Genomic DNA, 21,754 nt, shown 5'->3' with positions numbered 1-21,754 from the left:
ATTTGAATACTTCACTGAGAGCCATCAACACACCCAAATATAATCTCACATATATGAAAACTTGATATAAGCCAGCAGTAGCATTGCAACTCACAGGAGATCAGTGATTCTGGGACAACTGGCTTTCCGTACAGGAAAAAAATGAAGTTGAACCTTATCTTAAACCATATAATCAATGTCATAAAAATTAAAGGCTTTAATTTGAAATGTTAAGAATCTCTTAGACTTCAAGTTGGTAGTCTATAGACATCATAAAGGAAAGGAAAAAAATAAGCCACTAATTTGGAAAATAAAATTTGCGATAAATATAACCAGAAAAGAAAATCTACTAATTTGGAAAATGTATTTGTAACAAATATAACAAATATTCAGTATTCCAGAATATGTAAAGAACTCTTACAAATCAATAAGAGATTAACAACTCCATATAAAAATAGGCAAATGGTATAAATATACATTTCACAAAAGAATAGTAATAGTTTTACTCAGTTGTGTCCAACTCTTTGTGACCCCTCTGACTGTAGCCTGCCAGGGTCCTCTGTCCATGGAATTCTCCAGCAAGGATACTGAAGTGGGTTGCTATTCCCTTCTTCATATGATCTTTCCAATACAGGGATCGAACCCGGGTCTCCTGCATTGCAGGCAGATTCTTTACCATCTGAGCCACCAGGGAAGTCCTAGGTCTCACAGAAGAATATTCATTAGTAATTAGGAAAATGCAAATTTATATTACTATAAATTTATACTATTATATATTATACATATATATATAATATATATATTATATTATATATTATACAAATTTATACTATTATATTTTCAAAAGCTTATAAAATCTGATAATACTAAGTATTTGGCAAGGGTAAGGAATAAAGGGAGCTTTTATTCAATGTTAGTGGGAGTATGAAAAGTGAAAGTGAAGTCACTCAGTCATGTCCCGCTCTGTTGTGACGCCTTAGACTGTGGCCTATCAGGCTCCTCCGTCCATGGGATTTTCCAGGCAAGAGTACTGGAGTGGGTTGCCATTTCCTTCTCCAGGGGATCTTCCTGACCCAGGGATTGAACTCAGGTCTCTCGCATTGTAGGCAGACACTTTACCCTCTGAGCCACCAGGGGAAGACAGTGGGAATATAAACAGCCACAAATCTTTGGAAAACAATTTGACTTTATGCTGAAAGCTGAATATTTGCATACCTACTACTCAAGAATTCATTCCTAATTATATATTCCAGAGAAACTCATACCCACATGAACCAGAAGATATATACAGCAATGTTCACGGTAGCATCATCCACAGTAGCAAACTACTACCAACAACCTAGCTATCCATTAACAGAAAAATGGATAAACTGTAGTACAGTTAACTGTGGCACATACAACTGAATATTATAAATACAGCGGTGAAAATGAGCAGCATAGAGGCATTTTAGAAGCATATAGAAAGAATTTAAAATAAGCAAGTTGTAGAAGACTACATATATTATGATATCATTTCAGTAAAATTCAAAAGCAAGAAAAACTTCATTTATGGTGACTAGATAGGTAGCTAAAAGCAAAATAAAAACAAAAAGCTGTTTAATAAAGGAAGGGCTAGAATTTATGGTTTTCAGCTGCAGTCCCTGACTCCCAGAATGGAATCATGACCTACTTTCCAGTATCCAGTTTTTGTCAAGACTGAATCAGACCAGACCCCCAGTGTAGCATTCTGGATTACCACCATCATGTGTAAGGAGCTGTGGGAAGTCAAGTACCCAGAGTGCTGGGTACAGGAGGCCTGGCTAGAGATGAAATGAAATAGGCCCATGGATGTGCACAGGAGCTATGAACGACCAGAGGCCAGAGAGCCAGAGGCAGGGGCTGAAACCCACCATGTGAGGGAAATCCCACTGCTACCAAGGATTCTGGCTGTGATTACTCTAATGCCCTTTCGTGCTCCAGATCATCACTGAGGATGTCAAGGGCATTGACAGAATTGCAGGAAAAACCAAAGTAGAACTTCTCATAGGTTCTGAGGAGGTGGGAAATCACATCTAAAGATTTAGATAGTTGTGAATCAGAGAGGAACACAAGACCCAACTTGGAAAAACCACACCCCAGTACACAGAGGAGCATTCAGCATTACCGACAAAAGGAAATGGTTAACAAGCCATGACTTTAAAGAATAGATTGTTCATTTAGTCTGTTATTCTCCAGTGAGAAAAAGTTCTGGATGTTAAGTACCAGTCCCTCTATTGTAAGCAGGGACTAAATGCTGTCAGGCTAGGTGATTTAAACTCAATTGTGTATATGTTTGTGGGGGGGTGGTGGGGAGGGGAGTATTGAATTTCAGTAGGGAGTGACAAATTTTGCTTTGTGTTTTTGAGAGCTCACTAGGGACAAAAGGGTCAACTTATATGACCCCATTAGTAAAAAGCTGTTTTATATTGAGTTTTGATGACTTTAATTTGCCTAACAAGAGGATCCTTGCATCTTGTCTAGGAGAAAGCATGTTACGAGGGCACAGGGACAAAGGAAGAACCAGTGCATGGTGGCCACAGCAGGGGTGGCATTCACAGCCAGAGGCTGCTCACCTTCGGGTTGCGCCATTCTAGCTGCATCCTGGTTCCCAGGTGCAGGAGTCACATCCCTGTCCTGGAAAGGTGTGCAGTTCACCAACAGCCATGAGACCAGCTGGAGGTGTGGCTGAGCTCACGGTCTGTGTAGGCAGTCTCTAGGCTTCCTCCCAAGCAAGTGTTGATGATCCAGCCGTATGATCTCTCTGTTTATGTGGAGACAAATATATATATATATATATATTATTATTTAAGTGCTTTTATTAATCTCAAGGGAAGTTACCTGATAAAGTTTAGCTACAGATAATCAAGTCAGGGATTACACTCTAGCTGAGTTTTAGAGATATACAGCAAATAGTCCACACAGAAACATAGAACTGGACGCTGGAAGAAGCACCAGCACAGTAGTAATAATGGAACGATTTACTGAATGTTTACTATGTCCAAGCACCATGGTCAACATTTTACATGCATCTCGTCATTTCATCCCCATAACCAATTTATGAGACGGAGACTGTGATCACTGCATTTTTCTCTTTTGTTTTTTGGCTGCATAAGCAGCATATGGGCTCTTAGTTCCCCAATCTTAGATCAAACCCATGACCCCTGTAGTGGCAGTCTTAACCACTGGACTGCCAGGCAAGTCCCCACCCCCATTTTTCAGGGGAGGAGACTGAGGCAGAAAGAGGTGAGGTTACTTGGCCAAGGTCACACATTGTAAGTGGGAGAGACTTTTGAGGTCTGATCGACCTCAAAGCCCACTCCCTCTGCCTCTTCACTCTACTACATCTACAGTGATGAGCAATGCTCTTCGAGACTTCATTAGGACCTACAGAGAAGCTCTCTGGTGGGTAGTGAGGTGATGGAAATCTCAGTGCATTGTTCGGGTTGAGAGCAAGGCAAGCCTGGGCTAGGCACCGTCTGCCTGTACCCAATGTCTTGGGAAAGCAGATTCCCTAGAAATCTGCACTTGATTCCATGTTCAAAGATCCTCAAAAGTAATTTTGACTACTGAGGAAAGGAAGAGTCTAAGAATAAACTGTAGGCTATAAAATTGCAAATTATTCCACTCAAGAAAGTAAATTAAATTGATTGATTCAGTTCAATCTGTGTTTGTTGAATACAGCATCAATAGAAATCAATGAGGCTGCACAACTCTCAGAGGGACCACATTTTAGAAAGACTGAAGAAGGGACATAAATGCAGGGTAAAAGTCTGGCTTGAATCTGTAGGTAGAGTGTAGCGAAGAGGCTGAATCTGAAAAACAACAACAAAAAACACTCTGAAGACAGCAGAACAGTGCTGTTTCTTTTGGATTGAGAACAAGGCAAGGACAGCCCCAGAGCTGAGACAGATGGTTTAATGTTACATGACTGGGGAGGGGCAGGGTTTTCTTCTCTCAGCCTTTCTGTTTTCTTAATCAAGGGAAATGGCCCTCAATCTAGAAATGTTAAGCAAGTATCTAGATGAGGAAATTAAACCTGGATAGGTGAGAGAAATGGGAGAGCAAGGAATTCAGGTTTCTCAGCCGTGGTGAAAGATGATACGTTCACAATAGAGTATGTCTTCGATGTGACCTTACTCAATCAGAATTTGCTTATTGACCGAATTAACCCCCTGGTGTTGAAATAACTTGCAGAAATGACCCCAGTCTTTGAAAACTCAGGAAAAATTCCAGAACCAAAGGACTAGAAATGGGTATATTTTCTAGTTTCATATGAGAAAGAAACATGAGTTCTGATCTTTGTCAAAATTCTAGAAAGAATTATTAAAGAAATTGTGGATATTGAGACAGAAATTTAGGAACCACAGGCGTTTACTTCGACGCTGTGGAAAATAAATGTCATTTCCTCTTCTGGGTGGTGTTTTGAGGTTTGTCATGCCAATGGGCACAACAGGCTTTGTGAAACTTGATTTTGGAAAATTGTTTTGTTATTAATATTAAAGTTTTTTATAAGATCCTAGTGGACAAGGTATAGAAATGGGGGCTGGATGATACTAGTCGGGTGCCATGCATTTAAAATTTGTAGGACAGTCTTGCCCAAAGGGTAAGAAAGGTCCCTGCGGGGCTAGATGGCTCTGCTCTTGGTTCAGTTCCATCTGATGTTTCATTTCTCAATATCACATGAAGATGCAAGATGCCCTTTTTACCAGTTCACAGAAATCCCAAACGAGGAGAAATGTGTCAGGTGAATAAAATATCCCAAAGATTCCCCCTTAATGGAACAAAATAAGATGATATTTAACAAGGCACAAGTAAGTCTTGAATTAGTTTTAGAAGATCAGTTGCACAAGTTGAATATGAAGTCCTCAGACTTCACCACTCCTGGTGTGGGAAGACAAGATTCAAGTGCGAGTTAGGAAGAGCCAGGTGAAGACACTGCTGCTGGAAGGACTCCTGCAATTCCAGGGCTCAAGGTGAAGATGTAAGCGTGTCTCTCCATTCTGGCCTGTTGATATTTTTGTTTGATTCTGGACTTTCCTTAAGATATGTTCTGGGAAATTAGAAGGCAAATAGAGGTGGACAGCTCTTTTATGATAAAATGATAAATGACCTAGAGGTACTGACTCTGAAATAAGAAAACTACAGTGGATCATGAGATCAGTCTTCAAATATCTGAATGTCTTTCGCGTAAAATACAGAGTTATGTGTTCTCTATTTGCCTCCAGAGGGCAAAATTGGACTCAGTGGCGAATAGCCAACCCATTGACGAGCAATAGAAGTTTTCAGTACTTGAGAGTACACAGCTCTGCAGTGGGCTTCTTGGACAGCAGGGCATTCCACCATCCACGGAGAATTACTGTAGAGGCTGGAGCGGAGGGTGGGAGAGGAAATTCCTTTGTGCCTCAATGGCTGGGAGAGATGACTCCTAAGTGATCTTCCATCATGTACATTACATGATTTGAATAATGACCATTACTATTTATTGAGTTTATACTCAGTGCCAGGGCTGGGTTAAGGTCTTTGAATGCACAATCCCATTGTATCTTTAAACAGATGAGGAGACTGAGGCTCAGGGAGGCTGTTAAGAACTCAAGCCCCCACAGTGACAGGTCAAAGAATGGAAGTTTGATCCTAAATCTGAATTTAAAGTATATGTTTTTAACATCTATGTCATATATATGATCTGCAGTCTATAAATTTCATTCTTCCATTCAGCAACTAATGCCCTGGAATGCCTTGTTCTTCATCTCCTCCTGCCCCTGGAAAACTCCCACTCATCCACTTAGACTGAGCTCACCTGCTGTCTCCTCTCTGAGGTTTCCCCACTTCCTCCATATAAGATGAATCACTTCCCTCCTGTGTTGCATGGCAGGGGGCACATTGTATCCCGTTTGGCTGTGTGGTGTTGGTTTCCCCACTGGATTGCAAGGTCCCAGTTTCCTGGATAGCTGGAGCCAGTGCTTATCCATCCCTGGCCCTCAGCACCACCAACAGTGCTCAGAAGATGTTGGTATTCAACAGGTTTATAAGTTCTTTTATTCATTTCTCTTTCCCTTTTAATCCTTCCTGCACCAACTCTAGGTATCATTCTCCTGCTCAACCACCTTTAGTGTCCCTTTGTATTTATAGCATAAAGTGCAAAAGCCTTAGCACGGCGTTCAGGGCCCTCTGTGATGAGATGGTCATACACTTTGAGGTCTCATGGGCTACCTTCTATGTCCCCTTAGCCCTTCCTGATCTCTGTCACCACCATCTTCTATCCTCTTGTCTTTGCTCATATTGTTCCCTCTTATTGAACTGTTCTCTCCCACCCTCAGTGTTTCCTCTCAAAGTGTTATCCTTTCTTCAATACCCCAGTTCAAACATCACCTCCCCTGGGAAGCCCAGCCTCATATCCTGACCAGAAAACCCCTCCCTTCTGTGTATTCCCAGAGTCCTTTTTTTGTTGTAGCGACAGTTTTCTGATGTTCTATTTTATTCTAGCTTTTTGGTCTATCTGATCCAAAAGATTATCTAACAATACCCTTTTCAGCAGATACCATGCCTTGCTGCTGCTGCTGCTGCTGCTAAGTTGCTTCAGTCATGTCCGACTCTGTGCGACCCCATAGACGGCAGCCCACCAGGCTCCCCTGTCCCTGGGATTCTCCAGGCAAGAACACCGGAGTGGGCTGCCATTTCCTTCTCCAATGCATGAAAGTGAAAAGTGAAAGTGAAGTCGCTCAGTCATGTCTGACTCTTAGAGACCCCATGGACTGCAGCCTACCAGGCTCCTCCATCCATGGGATTTTCCAGGCAAGAGTACTGGAGTGGGGTGCCATTGCCTTCTCCGATACCATGCCTTACTATCTCCAAAATTCTGGTGATAAATAGCATTATCTATCACTGTATCCCCAGTACCTAAGGCAATACCCGACTCCTATTCTGTAAACAGGTGTTATTGAATGAATGAATTAATTAATCAGAAGTCAAGTTCTGCATTGTAGCACCAGTTTGTACATTAACTAAATATATAATTTGGGACATTGCGCATCAACCACTCTGGACCCCAGTTTCCATATCAATAAAAGAGTGATCAAGGAGACAGGGAGAAAGAGAACTCATTTTTATGGATGACTTTGCAATGTGCTAGGGGCTTTATTTACTTTACGGGGCTGTGAGAGGAATGGAGGGAGTAATGAGGGGAGAGGGGTATACAGGCAGAGAAGAGTATGAGCTTAGGATAAGGCTCTCCTGAACTCAAGCCCTGGCTCTGCCACTTACTAACTCTGAGCTTGAGTAAGTTATTCTAATCTTTCAAACTTCTGTTTCTTCAGCCATCAAGTGGTGATAACAAGGGAACCTACTGGTGAGTTTATTGTGAGGATTCAGTGAGGTATTGCATATAAGGTACTTAGCCCATTGGCTGGCATGTAACCCTGTGTTATCAATAGCAGCTCTTTATTATGATTCTGTTACCTGTGTGCCTTCTTGTTTAGTTTATCCCATGAAGAAGCAGAGGTTCTGAGAGGTTAAACCACTTTCCCAAGGTCACACACATCTTCCGACTGCCCTGTTTTCCTCTCTACCTTTGGGACAGAGGATGAGATGGTTGGATGGCATCACTGACTCAATGGATGAGTCTGAGCAGACTCCAGGAGATAGTGAAGGACAAGGGAAGCATGGCATGCTGCAGTTCCTAGGCTCGCAAAGAGTCAGACACGACTTAGCAACTGAACAACAAACAACAATGGGACTTACCAAGTTAAATCCTTGGAGAATGGCCGTGAGCTTTGCAACACAGCTTGTGTTCCCATTTCAGGGTGAGATACTAGAAAGCCACCGATGTTACTACTTCTCAAACATTCCCAAATTTTAACATTTTATTATCTAAACATTTAGCATCTAACACTGAATATCTAAAAGCAATGTGAATTTTATCATGATAATTCTTCTGTTTAATAAAGGAATAAAGGTCATAATCTAAGTTATAAGTGTATATGGATAAAACTTTTTCCCTATGAGACTCAAAGCTAATAACTTTTCCCCTCTAATCATTTGGCTTTTCTTTGTGCAAAAAAACCAAAATGCCAGTTACCACTCTTCTATAACCAAATGGTATGTGAACTTTCCTGCCCCACAGCCAACCTGGGCACTCAGTAGGCATTCGATTCAGAAGAAGAGGAGATAGTAACCAGCAGGGTTATTAGGGCTTTCTTTGGTGGTGGATATGATATACAAATGTATAGAAATTTTATGGAAGACACTCAAATATTCAGAGGAGGGTCATTAGTGTGGCAGGCCATTGTCAAGGGTATACGAACCTTCGAACTGGAGTATTCACGCCCTAAATGTCCAAGAGGACCACCCCTAGAGCATGCGCAGGTGTGTTTTATTTGTTATGCCCATGACCTTGAGGCTTCAACAGGCCATCAGGGGGCTGCCACCTGCAGAGCCCTTTTTGCTACAAACATGGCCCCGTAAAGTAGCTTCAAAGCAGTTTGATCATGGGAAGAGAAATGCCAATCTAACCCATTTGCCATTGATTTCTTAAGCAGATTCAGGCACACAGGATGAAGCACAGCTTTTGCAGGAATGGCTTAAGCTGGTTCTGGAGAAGAATAAATTAATGCGATATGAGTCAGAGCTCCTGATCATGTAAGTAAGGCAACACGGATAACAGTGAGGCCTAAAAGCAAGCAGGGGAGGGAGGGTGGCAGTGGGGTGGCCCACCCTCCTCGGTTGAAGTCCCAGGATTTTTCTCCTTGTGCATACAGAATTGTGATTGAGACAAATTGGGATTTGAGGTCTTGCATATCATGCTGGCATTAGTACAGAGAATCTTCAGTTGTCTGTTCTCTGCTGTGGAGTCCTATGGCTAAAATGATTTCAGGTAATAGGTCTGGGCTGGAGGGCATGTGGGTAAGGCACTTGCAGTCCATTCCTGCCCCCCAGGGCAGAGGAGACCCACCTGCAGTCACACATCTGCAATGGGGTAGCATATGTCTGGCCTCTGAATGTGAACAATGGGAAGGGCTTCCTTACCACTCCTTGTGGCATTAATGGATTGAAGGTGGAGATCTGTCTGGCTGTCCTCTGGATAAGAGGCTGCAGTCTGGCTGGGAGATCAGAAAGTAGAGATGGATCTCACTGCACTCTGAGAAAGTTGAAGGTCACTTTACCTGTCACCATCCTGGAGGGAAAGAAAGTGACATTTAATATAAACTGACTAAGCACCAGGTTGTACAGGGTTCTTTCACTTATGCTGACCCATTTCATTTTCACCCAACCCTGGGAAATAATTTGGGGAGTCTTAAAGGGGTCTAATAAATTCTATTCCTTGTCTCTGCCTGGATTCTGAACTGGGTAAGAAATAAGACTACTGGGTCAACAGATGGAACATTAAACTAAGGCATTTATTACTGATCATAGCTAGCATGGCTAAATATGAGAGTCCAAGAAAGCTTGCTAATTATATTCATTTCCTAGGGCTGGACTAACATGTTACCACAAACAGGATGGCTTACAGTAATAGAGAGGTATTCTCTCACAGTTCTGGAAGACTGAAGCTGAGGTGTTAGGGGGGGACCAGGCTCTGGGGGAGAATCCTGCCTTCCCTCTTTGGCTCAGCAGGCTCCAGGCATCCCTTGGCTTGTGGCTGCATCACTCCAGACTCTGCCTCTATCTTCACGCGGCCTTTTCTCTGTATCTGTGTCTGCTCTTGTAGAAATACTTGCCACTCAGTTTAGAGCCCACCAGGATAATCCAGAATATTTTCATCTCAAGGTTCTTAACTTTCCATCCTCAAAGACTCTTTTCCAAATAAGGTCACATTCAAAGATTCTAGAGGTTAGGATCGCTTGGGTGTTCACCATGGAACCAAACTTCAGAATTAGACACACTTACCTCCCTAGTCACAAAATGTAGTGAATCACTTGCTTAGGGGTAAGGCTTTTACCCGAGACTGAGGGAGGGGGGTGCGGGGGCTCATTGGGGGGCAATTTCCATCTCTGCCTCCTCCCTCCAGGGATATTTGACAATATCTGAAGACGTTTTTGTCTAAGACAACTGGGAGGTGCTACTGATATCTAGGGAGGGGAGGCCAAGGGTGCGGCCGAACATTCCACAGGCAGCCCCACTTCCTTCACCACCACAGAATTACCCAGCCCCAAACGTCAGTAGTGTCAAGGCTGAGAAATCTTGCCCTAGACCACTAACAAGGCTCGGAGTAAAAGAACACTTTTTTTTTTTTAGGTTGTAGTTGTTGTTTTTTTCTTCCAGTTTTATTGAGATGTGATTGACATACAACACTGTGTAAGTTTAAAGTATACAGTGTAATGATTTGACTTACATATATCATGAAATGATTATCACAGTAAGTTTAGAGAACATCCAGCATCTCATGCAAAAATATCGATACAAAATGAAAGAAATAGAAACATTTTTTTTTCTGATAGAACTCTTAAGATTTACTCTCTTAACAATTTTCGTATTTAACATACAGCTAGTTGTTTTGAGCAACTTGAATTTAGTAGCGAGTGGGATACTCAGTAGGCAGGTAGGTATACAGGCTGAGACATGGATGGGGAGGTACAATTTCTGGAATCTACTCCTTATCAAAAGAATTTAGAATCAGTAGCTGCCAGAGGAGAGAGAATTCCCTAGAGCAGTTGATTTTAAACATTGTTGACAGTGACCCAGAATATATTTTACATTGGCTCATGACATATGTGTGTATAAATATGTGTATTTATTCACGATGTGTACCCAGAGAACACACGTTTGCTGCAGGCAGGCTGATCCCAGGTGAGAAAGGGTATCAGCTCATTTTCCCTGTTCATCCCGAATTCACCACTCCTGGGTGAGAGTGAATCTGAGAGAGAAAGTGGAAAGAAGAAGCCCGGACTTATACTCATCAAGGTCCACTGGCATGGACGGAAATGCCAGGAGTGGGGAAGCAGGGCTCATCTGTAATTATTTTTTCTATTACTAGTACTATTTTTTTATATTGATACACATGCTGAGATTCAACAAAGTAATTTGTCCACATCCACCTGACCACAAAGCCCTTTTTACACAACCATACCATCTGCCTTTGGGCGAGATTTAAAGTATAAAATTCATTCAACAAACATCTATCAAGCATATTCTCTGTGCCAGGAACCGTGCTGGGTACTGTGGAAGTAAAGATGAGTCAGGCCCCAGTCCCTGCCTTCAAGGATCTCATGGTTTTCAGAGACGGACACGCAAGCACGCAGCATGAGAGGAATAAGAAAGCATAGCAGTTGCTCTGTGAAGACTTGGAGGAGGAGTATTCAGAGCACAGGCCCTACCTGCGCAGGTCGGGGGATGGTGACTGCGCAGTGACTGGGGCTTCCCTTACTGGTACGCTGTCAGAGGGAACGTTCTCCTCCAAAGAGGCCAACGAGGAGAACTTGGAGTGTGAGCCAGATGAGAGCTCTGGTCAAGGGCAGCTTCTAGTTTGGAGAAAGGCCTGGCTGAACAAGGAGAAATGTCTTAGACTGGTGTGTGATGTTGAGTCCCTTGGGAAAGCAAGTGCCGGGACAGAATTAGAAGCACAAGAGATACAACAGAAGGAAGGGAAAAGGGAGCAGGAACGAGAGGGAAATCTTCAGACCCCCCTGCAGTCCTGACACCTGTGAAAGGAGAAGGGCGGGGAGAAGGACTGGCAGGAGGAGCTTCAGACTGCAGTGCAGCCCTGAGAAAAATCTGAGCCAGGCCACAGGGAGCACCAGCCACGGCTGCCCATCCGAGGAGCCCAAAGTGGGGCAGAAATGGCCGAGCTCCAGCACCACCGCTGTGCCTGGGGAGAGTGTGGCTTCAGCACGACACTGAAGTGGATTCTGCTGCAGCTTCAGCTTACTACACACGACACTCCTTTCACAAAGTCCTTTCTTAAAGGAAAATCTGAGTGGTAGGTACATTTCTACTGGGAGCTAGAGCGGGTCAAGGGAAGTTCAGTGTCAATAACAAAAGGCAGAGTATTGAACAAAGTGAGGACCTTGGCCTAAGTAATAGTAGAAGTAACAACAACAACAAAAAACCCAGCCACAACAGGGTATAGTAAAGTGACCCAATGCTGTAGCAGATGTGTGCACAGCCTGCAGCTGGGGCTGGAAGGGAAGCCCTGGGGCCCTGGTGTCAGTCCTCACCCTTTTCAGTGTCTCTGTAGCAATGGACAGCCTTGACCCCTCTCTTCTCTCCTAAAACTTGCCTCTCTTGGTTTCTGTGCTGCTGCATATCCTTCCTACCTTCCACTTGCTTCTTCCCTGCTTCTACCTCTTTTGATGAGCTTCTAAATGTAGACATTCCCATGCTCCTGTCTTCAAACTTTTTTTTCCTCTATTGTCTCCCTTTTAGGGCTCATGTGACTTCACCTTTCACCTCTGACCCCTGCCGCATTTGTTTGTGGTCCTCATTTCTCCTGAGAACTCCAGGGCTGCATTCCCAGAGGTTGGAGGAACCTCCACATTACCACATGGCCCAGGATGCGGGGAGCTGACACAAGTTCTGTAATATACACGGCATATCGCCAGGCATTGAAAGGTCTTGAAGTTCCAGCTGACCTTCACTGAAAGCTGACTTCCCTTCTTGACTTTGCTGGTGGGCACATTGAGTACCCAGCACTCTAGCTTGACTCCTCCAAAGCATCACTGTTCTTTCACCATCGCCTGCAACCAGATGGGTGGTTGTCTGAGTACTATTGCCTCCACTGACAAAATGCCTCACTCCTGTTTCCTCCTTGTTTTCTTGCTTACCACGGTCAAAGATTTGGGAGTTGTACTCTTGCCTGGAAAATCCCATGGATGGAGGAGCCTGGGAGGCTGTAGTCCATGGGGTTGCTAAGAGTCGGACACGACTGAGCGACTTCCCTTTCACTTTTCACTTTCATGCATTGGAGAAGGAAATGGCAACCCACTCCAGTGTTCTTGCCTGGAGAATCCCAGGGACAGGGGAGCCTGGTGGGCTTCCGTCTATGGGGTCGCACAGAGTCGGACATGACTGAAGCAACTTAGCAGCAGCAGCAGCAGAGGTGATGCTTGAAGTCACGTTGCCCCTAAAAGAGAGGAGTTTTAGATTGTCATTGCTTCTACCATTCTAGTCATTTCTTCATGATCCATTCCAGTGTGGCCTTTCAGAAGTTCACTGGAAGTTTGTGATGGAAGTTCATCACAAACTTCAGCTCCTCTCCATTATCTACTGAGTTCGATGTATTTCAGCAGCAGTAGTAACAAAGCTTTTGGTTTAGAGGCATTCCAAGACCCAGTCTTAATAAGGAAAAAGGAAAGCAGTTGCTGTGGTCAGTTCAGTTCAGTTCAGTCACTCAGTCGTGTCCGACTCTTTGCGACCCCATGAATTGCAGCACGCCAGGCCTCCCTGTCCATCACCAACTCCCAGAGTTCACTCAGACTCATGTCCATCGAGTCAGTGATGCCATCCAGCCATCTCATCCTCTGTCATCCCCTTCTCCTCCTGCCCCCAATCCCTCCCAGCATCACAGTCTTTTTCAATGAGTCAGCTCTTCGCATGAGGTGGCCAAAGTACTGGAGTTTCAGCTTTAGCATCATTCCTTCCAAAGAAATCCCAGGGCTGATCTCCTTCAGAATGGACTGGTTGGATCTCCTTGCAGTCCAAGGGACTCTCAAGAGTCTTCTCCAACACCACAGTTCAAAAGCATCAATTCTTCTGCACTCAACCTTCTTCACAGTCCAACTCTCACATCCATACATGACCACTGGAAAAACCATAGCCTTGACTAGACGGACCTTTGTTGGCAAAGTAATGTCTCTGCTTTTGAATATGCTATCTAGGTTGGTCATAACTTTCCTTCCAAGGAGGAAGTGTCTTTTAATTTCATGGCTGCAGTCACCATCTGCAGTGATTTTGGAGCCCCCAAAAATAAAGTCTGACGCTGTTTCCACTGTTTCCCCATCTATTTCCCATGAAGTGATGGGACTGGATGCCATGATCTTTGTTTTCTGAATGTTGAGCTTTAAGCCAACTTTTTCACTCTCCACTTTCACTTTCATCAAGAGGCTTTTGAGTTCCTCTTCACTTTCTGCCATAAGGGTGGTGTCATCTGCATATCTGAGGTTACTGATATTTCTCCCAGCAATCTTGATTCCAGCTTGTGTTTCTTCCAGCCCAGCGTTTCTCATGATGTACTCATGTTAAATAAGTTAAATGAATGCTTATTTAACTCAAGTTAAATAAGCAGGGTGACCATATACAGCCTTGAAGTACTCCTTTTCCTATTTGGAACCAGTCTGTTGTTCCATGTCCAGTTCTAACTGTTGCTTCCTGACCTGCATACAGATTTCTCAAGAGGCAGGTCAGGTGGTCTGGTATTCCCATCTCTTTCAGAATTTTCCACAGTTTATTGTGATCTACACGATCAAAGGCTTTGGCATAGTCAATAAAGCAGAAATAGATGTTTTTCTGGAACTCTCTTGCTTTTTCGATGATCCAGTAGATGTTGGCAATTTGATCTCTGGTTCCTCTGCCTTTTCTAAAACCAGCTTGAACATCAGGAAGTTCACGGTTCACATATTGCTGAAGCTGGTCAATGGGTTTATTAATCAATATTTCTACACAGGTCTTCAGCATTTATAAAGTCTGAACATTTTCTCATTCCCAGGGCCCACGAACTAGAACTGGAAGATCATCAAAGCAGACTAGAGCAGAAATTAAGAGAGAAAATGCTCCAGGAAGGTGAGTACAGTGATGTGTTTCAGGCCTTTGCTAAAGATGTTTTTTCCTATGCAGACACTTGACCGAACATGCTGCACTTTATAGAGCAAAGTACTCTTCATGTCTGGTGCCGCCAACCTGGAAGCCAGAGGGGGCACAAAGCCAGCTTCTTCTGCCCCCACTACAGCACAGCAAGTCCCTCTTAGTTTTGCTCATTAGGGCTGGGAGAACAGCATTTTGCTCCATCCCAACCCATGTGCTAATAGGAATGAAGTCATTCATTCACACCTTCATTCACTTATCCATCCATTCATTTAACAAATGTTTGTTGAGAATTTAGAGTGGGCCTGGCAGATGGAGAAGAGCAGCCCTGCCCTGTGGCCTCCCTGGGGAGACTGACAGTCAGACTGGTAATTATAACACAGTGAGATGAGGACCATGATGTATGTGTTTCCACAGTGAGAGGAAGGCAGGCCTGGTTGTACCAGGCACTGGGGATGGTAAAGGAAGCATCCTTCCTACCACAACCGGGCCAGGGCATCACACGTGAGAAAATTATTTCCACCATGACGGAGGGAGAGTTGGAATAAACTAGTACCATATACTGACTTATTGGCTCCAACCCATGAGGCATATTCGCTCTATTTTGTGCCTTTGTGTTTCTGGGGGCCAGATCTATGCATGGCTTTCCTACATTGGGACCAAAGCCTAAAAGAGCAAATTAAATCTTTTCTGTATACATCTGCTGCTGCTGCTAAGTCACTTCAGTCATGTCTGACTCTGTGTGACCCCATAGAAGCTCACCAGACTTCCCCGCCCCTGGGATTCTCCAAGCAAGAACACTGGAGTGGGTTGCCATTTCCTTCTCCGATGCATGAAAGTGAAAAGTGAAAGTGAAGTCTCTCAGTCGTGCTCGACTCTTAGCGACCCCATGGACTGCAGCCTACCAGGCTCCTCTGTCCATGGATTCTCCAGGCAAGAGTACTGGAGTGGGTGCCATGGCCTTCTCTGCTGTGTATGTCATGGACCATATATTGCTCCTACCTATGGGGTTACCTGCTACAGAACAAGCACCTAGTAAATATGAGATGTTATCATCATGATCATTCTCAGGTATATTACTCCATTTTACAGATTGGAAAACTGAGTCTCTGAGAACTTAAAAAGCATGCTCAAGGTAAAGGATGGGGCTATGACTTGGGAACAGATTATAGACTCAGGCTCTCCTATTCTTTCTCACATAGTAGTGTTTGTTCAGTTCAGTTCAGTTCAGTTCAGTGGCTCAGTCATATCCAACTCTTTGCAACCCGAGGAACCGCAGCACGCCAGGCCTCCCCGTCCACCACCAACTCCCGGAGTTCACTCAGACTCATGTCCATCGAGTCGGTGATGCCATCCAACCATCTCATTTTCTGTCATCCCCTTCTCCTCCTGCCTTCAGTATTTCCCAGTATCAGGGTCTTTTCCAATGAGTCAGTTCTTCACATCAGGTGGCCAAAGTATTGGAGTTTCAGCTTCAACATCAGTTCTTCCAGTGAACACTCAGGACTGATCTCCTTTAGGATGGACTGGTTGGATATTCTTGCAGTCCATGGGACTCTCAAGAGTCTTCTCCAACACCACAGTTCAAAAGCATCAATTCTTCTGTGCTCAGCTTTCTTTATAGACCAACTCTCACATCCATACATGACCACTGGGAAAACCATAACCTTGACTAGATGGACTTTTGTTGGCAAAGTAAGACCTCTGCTTTTTAATATGCTGTCTAGGTTGGTCATAACTTTCCTTCCAAGGAGTAAGAGTCTTTTAATTTCATGGCTGCAATCATCATCTGCAGTGATGTTGGAGCCCAGAAAAATAGTCAGCCACTGTTTCCACTCTTCCCCCCTCTATTTGCCTTGAAGTGATGGGACCAGATGCCATGATCTTAGTTTTCCGAATGTTGAGCTTTAAGCCAACTTTTTCATTCTCCTCTTTCACTTTCATCAAGAAGCTCTGTAGTTCTTCACTTTCTGCCGTAAGAGTGGTGTTATCTGCATATCTGAGGTTATTGATATTTTTCCTGGCAACACTACAAACAGTAGTGTTTGTAGATTGTCTCTTTATAATAGAAAACTATTTTTAACAAAATTCTTATAGAACTGCTCTGTTAGAACAGATAAAAGTGGTAATGTGAAGCCAAAGTGTTAGTCACTAGTCATGTATGACTCTTTATGACCCCATGGACTGTAGCCCGCCAGGCTCCTCTGTCCATGGAATTCTCCAGGCAAGAATACTGGAGTGAGTAGCCATTCCCTTCTCCAGGGGGTCTTCCCAATTCAGGGATCAAACCTGGGTCTCCTACACTGCAGGCAGATTCTTTATCAAAATCCTTATAGAACCGCTCTGTATAGAACTGGTAAAAGTGCTATACATCATCTTTTAATTGTCAGAAGGGGCTCAGATGTTCCCACCAATGACAAACCAAAACTGAGATTGAAATTTTGAATTTCTCCGTGTTGACAGTCAAATAAGGGGCAGGAATAATGAAGTATACCTAAATTAGCAAATCACAGTAGGCAACTAAGATCTGATTTATACATCTCAAAAAATTTTAAATTTACTCTGGTTCAGGGTGGTAAAATACGTATCACCAAAGACTCATGAGCCACTTTTGAATCTTTTTTAAAAAATTCTTACGAAGAGTGATGGTTATACATTTTCTCACTCTTCTGAGGTATACCAAAAGATGTTCCTTCATTTTGCCTTGTCATCTTGCATGAAAGCTTCATCCCAATAGTTAGCAAGAAAAAAAAGAAGAAGGAAGAAGGAAAGGAAGAAAGGAAAGGGAACTCCCTCTCTGGTAAATTTCAGTCAGTTCAATTCAGTCACGTAGTCATGTCCGACTCTTTGCAACCCCATGGACTGCAGCATGCCAGGCTTCCCTGTCCATCACCAACTCCCAGAGCCTACTCAAATTCATGTCCATCGCATCGGTGATATGATCCAACTCTCTCATCCTCTGTCATCCCTTTCTCCTCCTGCCTTCAATATTTCCCAGCATCGGGGTCTCTTCCAATGAGTTGGTTCTTCAGGTGGCCAGAGTACTGGAGTTTCAGCTTCAGCATCAGTCCTTCCAATGAATATTCAGGACTGATTTCCTTTAGGATGGACTGGTTGGATCTCCTTGCAGTCCAAGGGACTCTCAAGAGTCTTCTCCAACACCACAGTTCAAAAGCATCAATTCTTTGGTGCTCAGCTTTCTTTATAGTCCAACTCTCACTTCTATATGTGACTACTGGAAAAACCATAGCTTTGACTATATAGACCTTTGTTGGTAGAGTAATGTCTCTGTTTTTTAATATGCTGTCTAGGTTTGGTCATAGCTTTTCTTCCAAGGAGCAAGCATCTTTTAATTTCATGGCTGCAGTCACCATCTACAGTGATTTTGGAGCCCAAGAAAATAGTCTGTCACTGTTTCCATTGCTTTCCCATCTATGTGCCATGAAGTGATGGGACCAGATGTCATGATCTTCGTTTTCTGAATGTTAAATTTTAAGCCAACTCTTTCACTCTCCTCTTTCACTTTCACCAAGAGGCTCTTTAGTTCCTCTTCACTTTCTGCCATAAGAGTGGTGTCATCTGCATATCTGAGGTTATTGATATTTCTCCCAGCAATCTTGATTCCAGCTTGTGCTTCATCCAGCCCAGCATTTCGCATGATGTACTCTTCATATCGGAGAAGGCAATGGCACTCCACTCCAGTACTCTTGCCTGGAAAATCCCATGGACGGAGGAGCCTGGTAGGCTCCAGTCCATGGGGTCGCTAAGAGTCAGGTACGACTGAGCTACTTCCCTTTCACTTTTTACTTTCATGCATTGGAGAAGGAAATGGCAACCCGCTCCAGTGTTCTTGCCTGGAGAATCCCAGGGACAGAGGAGCCTAGTGGGCTGCCGTCTGTGGGGTCGCACAGAGTCGGACACGACTGAAGCAACTTAGCAGCAGCAGCAGCATTCTTCATATAAGTTAAATAAGTAGGGTGACCATATACAGCCCTGATGTACTGCTTTCCCGATTTGGAACCAGTCTGTTTTTCCATGTCCAGTTTTAACTGTTGCTTCTTAACCCACGTACAGATTTGTCAGGAGGCAGGTCAGATGGTCTGGTATTCCCATCTCTTGAAGAATTTTCCACAGTTTGTTGTGATCCACACAGTCAAAGGCTTTGACATAGTCAATAAAGTCAAAGTAGATGTTTTTCTGGTAAACTTAGTCTGATGCAATAATTTTAAAAGTCCCTCCAGGAAATGCTCAGTCTCTTTGGGGTGGAAACGTTCAGTCTTGCAGATTGCCGCCCCTTCCATCTGCTTGACCCTTAAAGGTGACTGCCAAGTGTTAGCGAGAGGCAGGTCTGTGTGACTTCACAGCACTGGAAATTGGTGTGGGTGGCTCTGATCCACTGACCCCCATGTAGCTGTCTCCTGTCATTAGGCTGCTCTCTGCTGCCATTTACAGACCAGGTGCGTGGCTGGCATGACCATAGCCTGGCCATGCTCTCAGCGTACCTGAAGCCTCACTCCTATCCTTACTCAGATTGGCCTCAGCACATCCTCCACTCAGCCTGGCCAGACGGTCTACCAGACAGCCTGCACTGTGGGGCCACCTCATCCCTCACCACGAGGAGCCCCGTGGCAGGCCCAGTGGCCAGCGACCTTTGCACTTCTGGACCAAGTAAGACACTTCTGGCCACTGCCTATGTGTGCCACACACAGCAAATCAGGATCTGGGGAGCCACATCCAGACCCCTCTTCTCTGCCCAACCATGAAGTTCTGCCTGTTCCATGTTTATACCCAGGGTGCTTTTCCAACTGATATCTTTCTGGAGTTCCGAGCAAGGGTCAGGGCAAGGGTCTTGGCCCCCAGTGTTCCCATCAAATGGTGTGATAGAAGCCCCATGAGGGCTTCTAAGGCCCAGAATGGAGAGACTGGAGCCCAGGGCTCTCACCTTCAGTTTCTCCTGCTGCTCACTCCTCCCTCCCATAAAACTTGAGCTGCAAAGGGACTGTTGCCTCTTTATTTCCCCTTTGTCACATGTCCCTTATTCCTGATGCCAGTCTCAGAACTCAGCCTTAGGCAAGAGACAGTGGTACCATGTCTACTCTGGGATCCAGCTCACCGCCTAGTCCCCATGCATTAAACAATGGAATTGTTCATGTATTAATGGAATAATACATAAAATCTTCTCCTAAGGCACTAATCTGACAAAACTTAAGATCTGCCTTGAGAATCCTATTTTGAGCATCAGAAAGTCATTACTACCAGTTCCTTACTCTTTTCCTTCCTTTTATAGCAATCATATCTTCCCCAGGCAGTTGAACATCTCGGGGCAATTAGGAAGAAGGTCATGTACTCAGAAGGCAAAAGGGAGAAGCCTAGTCGCAGTCTGGAAATGTCCTCCCAGCAGCTAGCCACAGCCTCACTTGGCTGCCGCCTCGTCTCTATTCAGAGGGCTGCAATGTGTTATTAACTGCAAATGAAAACAGGATTCTTGTCATTGAAATAACATCCACTGATGCAGATGGTTTACTCAGAAACTTCTCTCACAGATTGCTCTGCTGTAGCTCAGATGTATTTAGGGAAAACCGCCTTGGTGTTGTTTTGCTGGCTTCTTTTTGGGGAGGGGAGGACAGGTGGGAGGGCTTGGCAGGGCTTGGCTGGTATGAATTTCTTTTTCTCACAAAGGGGTTTTCCCTGTTGCTTTATATAGTCTCGAGATGAAAACTGAGCTGAGAGCAGCACAAAGCACCCACCTTTCTAATCTGTGGCTTGCAGGGCAGGTCCCCGGTGTTAAATTCATTTCCTTGTTTTCTCCTTAGAAATTAAAGAGCAGAACAAGTCCAGAACAATCAAGAACACCCCTGCCAAAAGCTCCTCTGAGGTCAAATGTTACCTGAAGTCCAATGTGTCTTTTTTGTTTGTAATTGGGTTTTTTTGGTTCGTTATTGGGGTTTTTTTGTTCTGTTTTTTTTCTGCAGAGAGCCAGAAAGATGAGAATGATCTGAATGAAGAGCAAGAAATACTCACCGAGATGATGCAAGTGATTGAGCAAAGGGACAAATTGGTGGATTCCTTAGAGGAACAACGCATCAGAGAGAAGGCCGAAGACCAGCACTTTGAAAGCTTCATATTCTCTAGGGGCTGTCAGCTGAGCAGGACGTGAGCAGGCCCCACAAGGAGCAAGCTGACAACCAGATCAGGCCAAGCACCCCACTCACTCATTCCTCCTTTCACAGGTTGTTAGACCTGAAACATAACTTATACCACGCTGCAGTATTTTTTTTTTAATTAAGATTCTCTCATATGTACTCCAGCTGCCTAAGATACTTCCAGAGATTATAATGAAGAAAATATAGAGAATCTTTTGAAATTGGCAGTCAACTTTAGCTGGTCTCTCAGATTGGAGATGACTTTGGCAGATAATCAGCATTGTTTTCTATAAAGAGTGACACAGAGATCAGTTTTCCTGCTGCTTTCATCATTTCTCTTCCCAATTCATTGAGTTACACATCTTAAGATTTTTGAGAAGCTGCCTGTTCATTACTATATCCATATTTGCCTTTTTTTTTGCACGGGTGACTGGTTTCCAAATGTCAGAAAGCAGCAGCCGCCGTTTAAAGATTAGGTTAATATTTAAATTGTGCTTCCAGAGAAAGGGAAGAAACCTTGAGATTACTGATTACATAAAGCAAATAACTCACATAGCAGGTGTTAATTCAATCCAGGGTGAATTTAATTCACCAGGTGTATTTATAAGCCTTAATATAATATACATAAGCAATGAGCATTTAATAGAACATTTGAGCCTTAATTTTATTTTTAAAAAAAAGAAAGAAAAAGGAAATAAAACTTCAACTTCATACCAGCATGATTATTAGTTTTCACCAAATGCTGTTGGCTTAGAAAAGCTTTTCATTTTTTTTTTTTTCAGAGCACTCTCTTTATTTCCCCGAAATATAGTGAAAAACAGTTTCAGAAGATGAATAGTTTCTAAAGACAGAACCAATATTTTAAAAAAGAATTTTGAAGTGCT

At 43.7% G+C, this 21,754-nt stretch overlaps 1 protein-coding gene across 15 annotated transcripts in view; it reads left to right on the top strand.

Moving 5' to 3' along the window:
- Positions 1 to 21,178, top strand: part of MICAL2 (microtubule associated monooxygenase, calponin and LIM domain containing 2) — a 240,860-nt gene extending 219,682 nt beyond the window's left edge. For 14 of the 15 annotated variants that reach the window (XM_086340006.1, XM_086340019.1, XM_086340017.1 and 11 more), the window contains 3 exons: positions 8,529 to 8,631; positions 14,633 to 14,706; positions 20,700 to 21,178. In XM_086340006.1, the coding sequence (XP_086196132.1) occupies positions 8,529 to 8,631; positions 14,633 to 14,706; positions 20,700 to 20,884 (362 nt within the window). In that variant the 3' untranslated portion in view covers positions 20,885 to 21,178. The remainder of the gene's footprint in view (positions 1 to 8,528; positions 8,632 to 14,632; positions 14,707 to 20,699) is intronic. The other variant, XM_086340004.1, reaches the window with a different exon arrangement.
- Positions 21,179 to 21,754: the final 576 nt, after the last annotated feature.

The sequence above is a fragment of the Bos grunniens genome, chromosome 15 (genome assembly GCF_055505025.1).
Source record: "Bos grunniens cultivar Pamir isolate PY7600 chromosome 15, Bosgru_T2T1.0, whole genome shotgun sequence".
NCBI lineage: Eukaryota > Metazoa > Chordata > Mammalia > Artiodactyla > Bovidae > Bos > Bos grunniens.
Note: the sequence above shows the minus strand (reverse complement) of the source record. Positions and strands in the feature narration are given on the sequence as shown.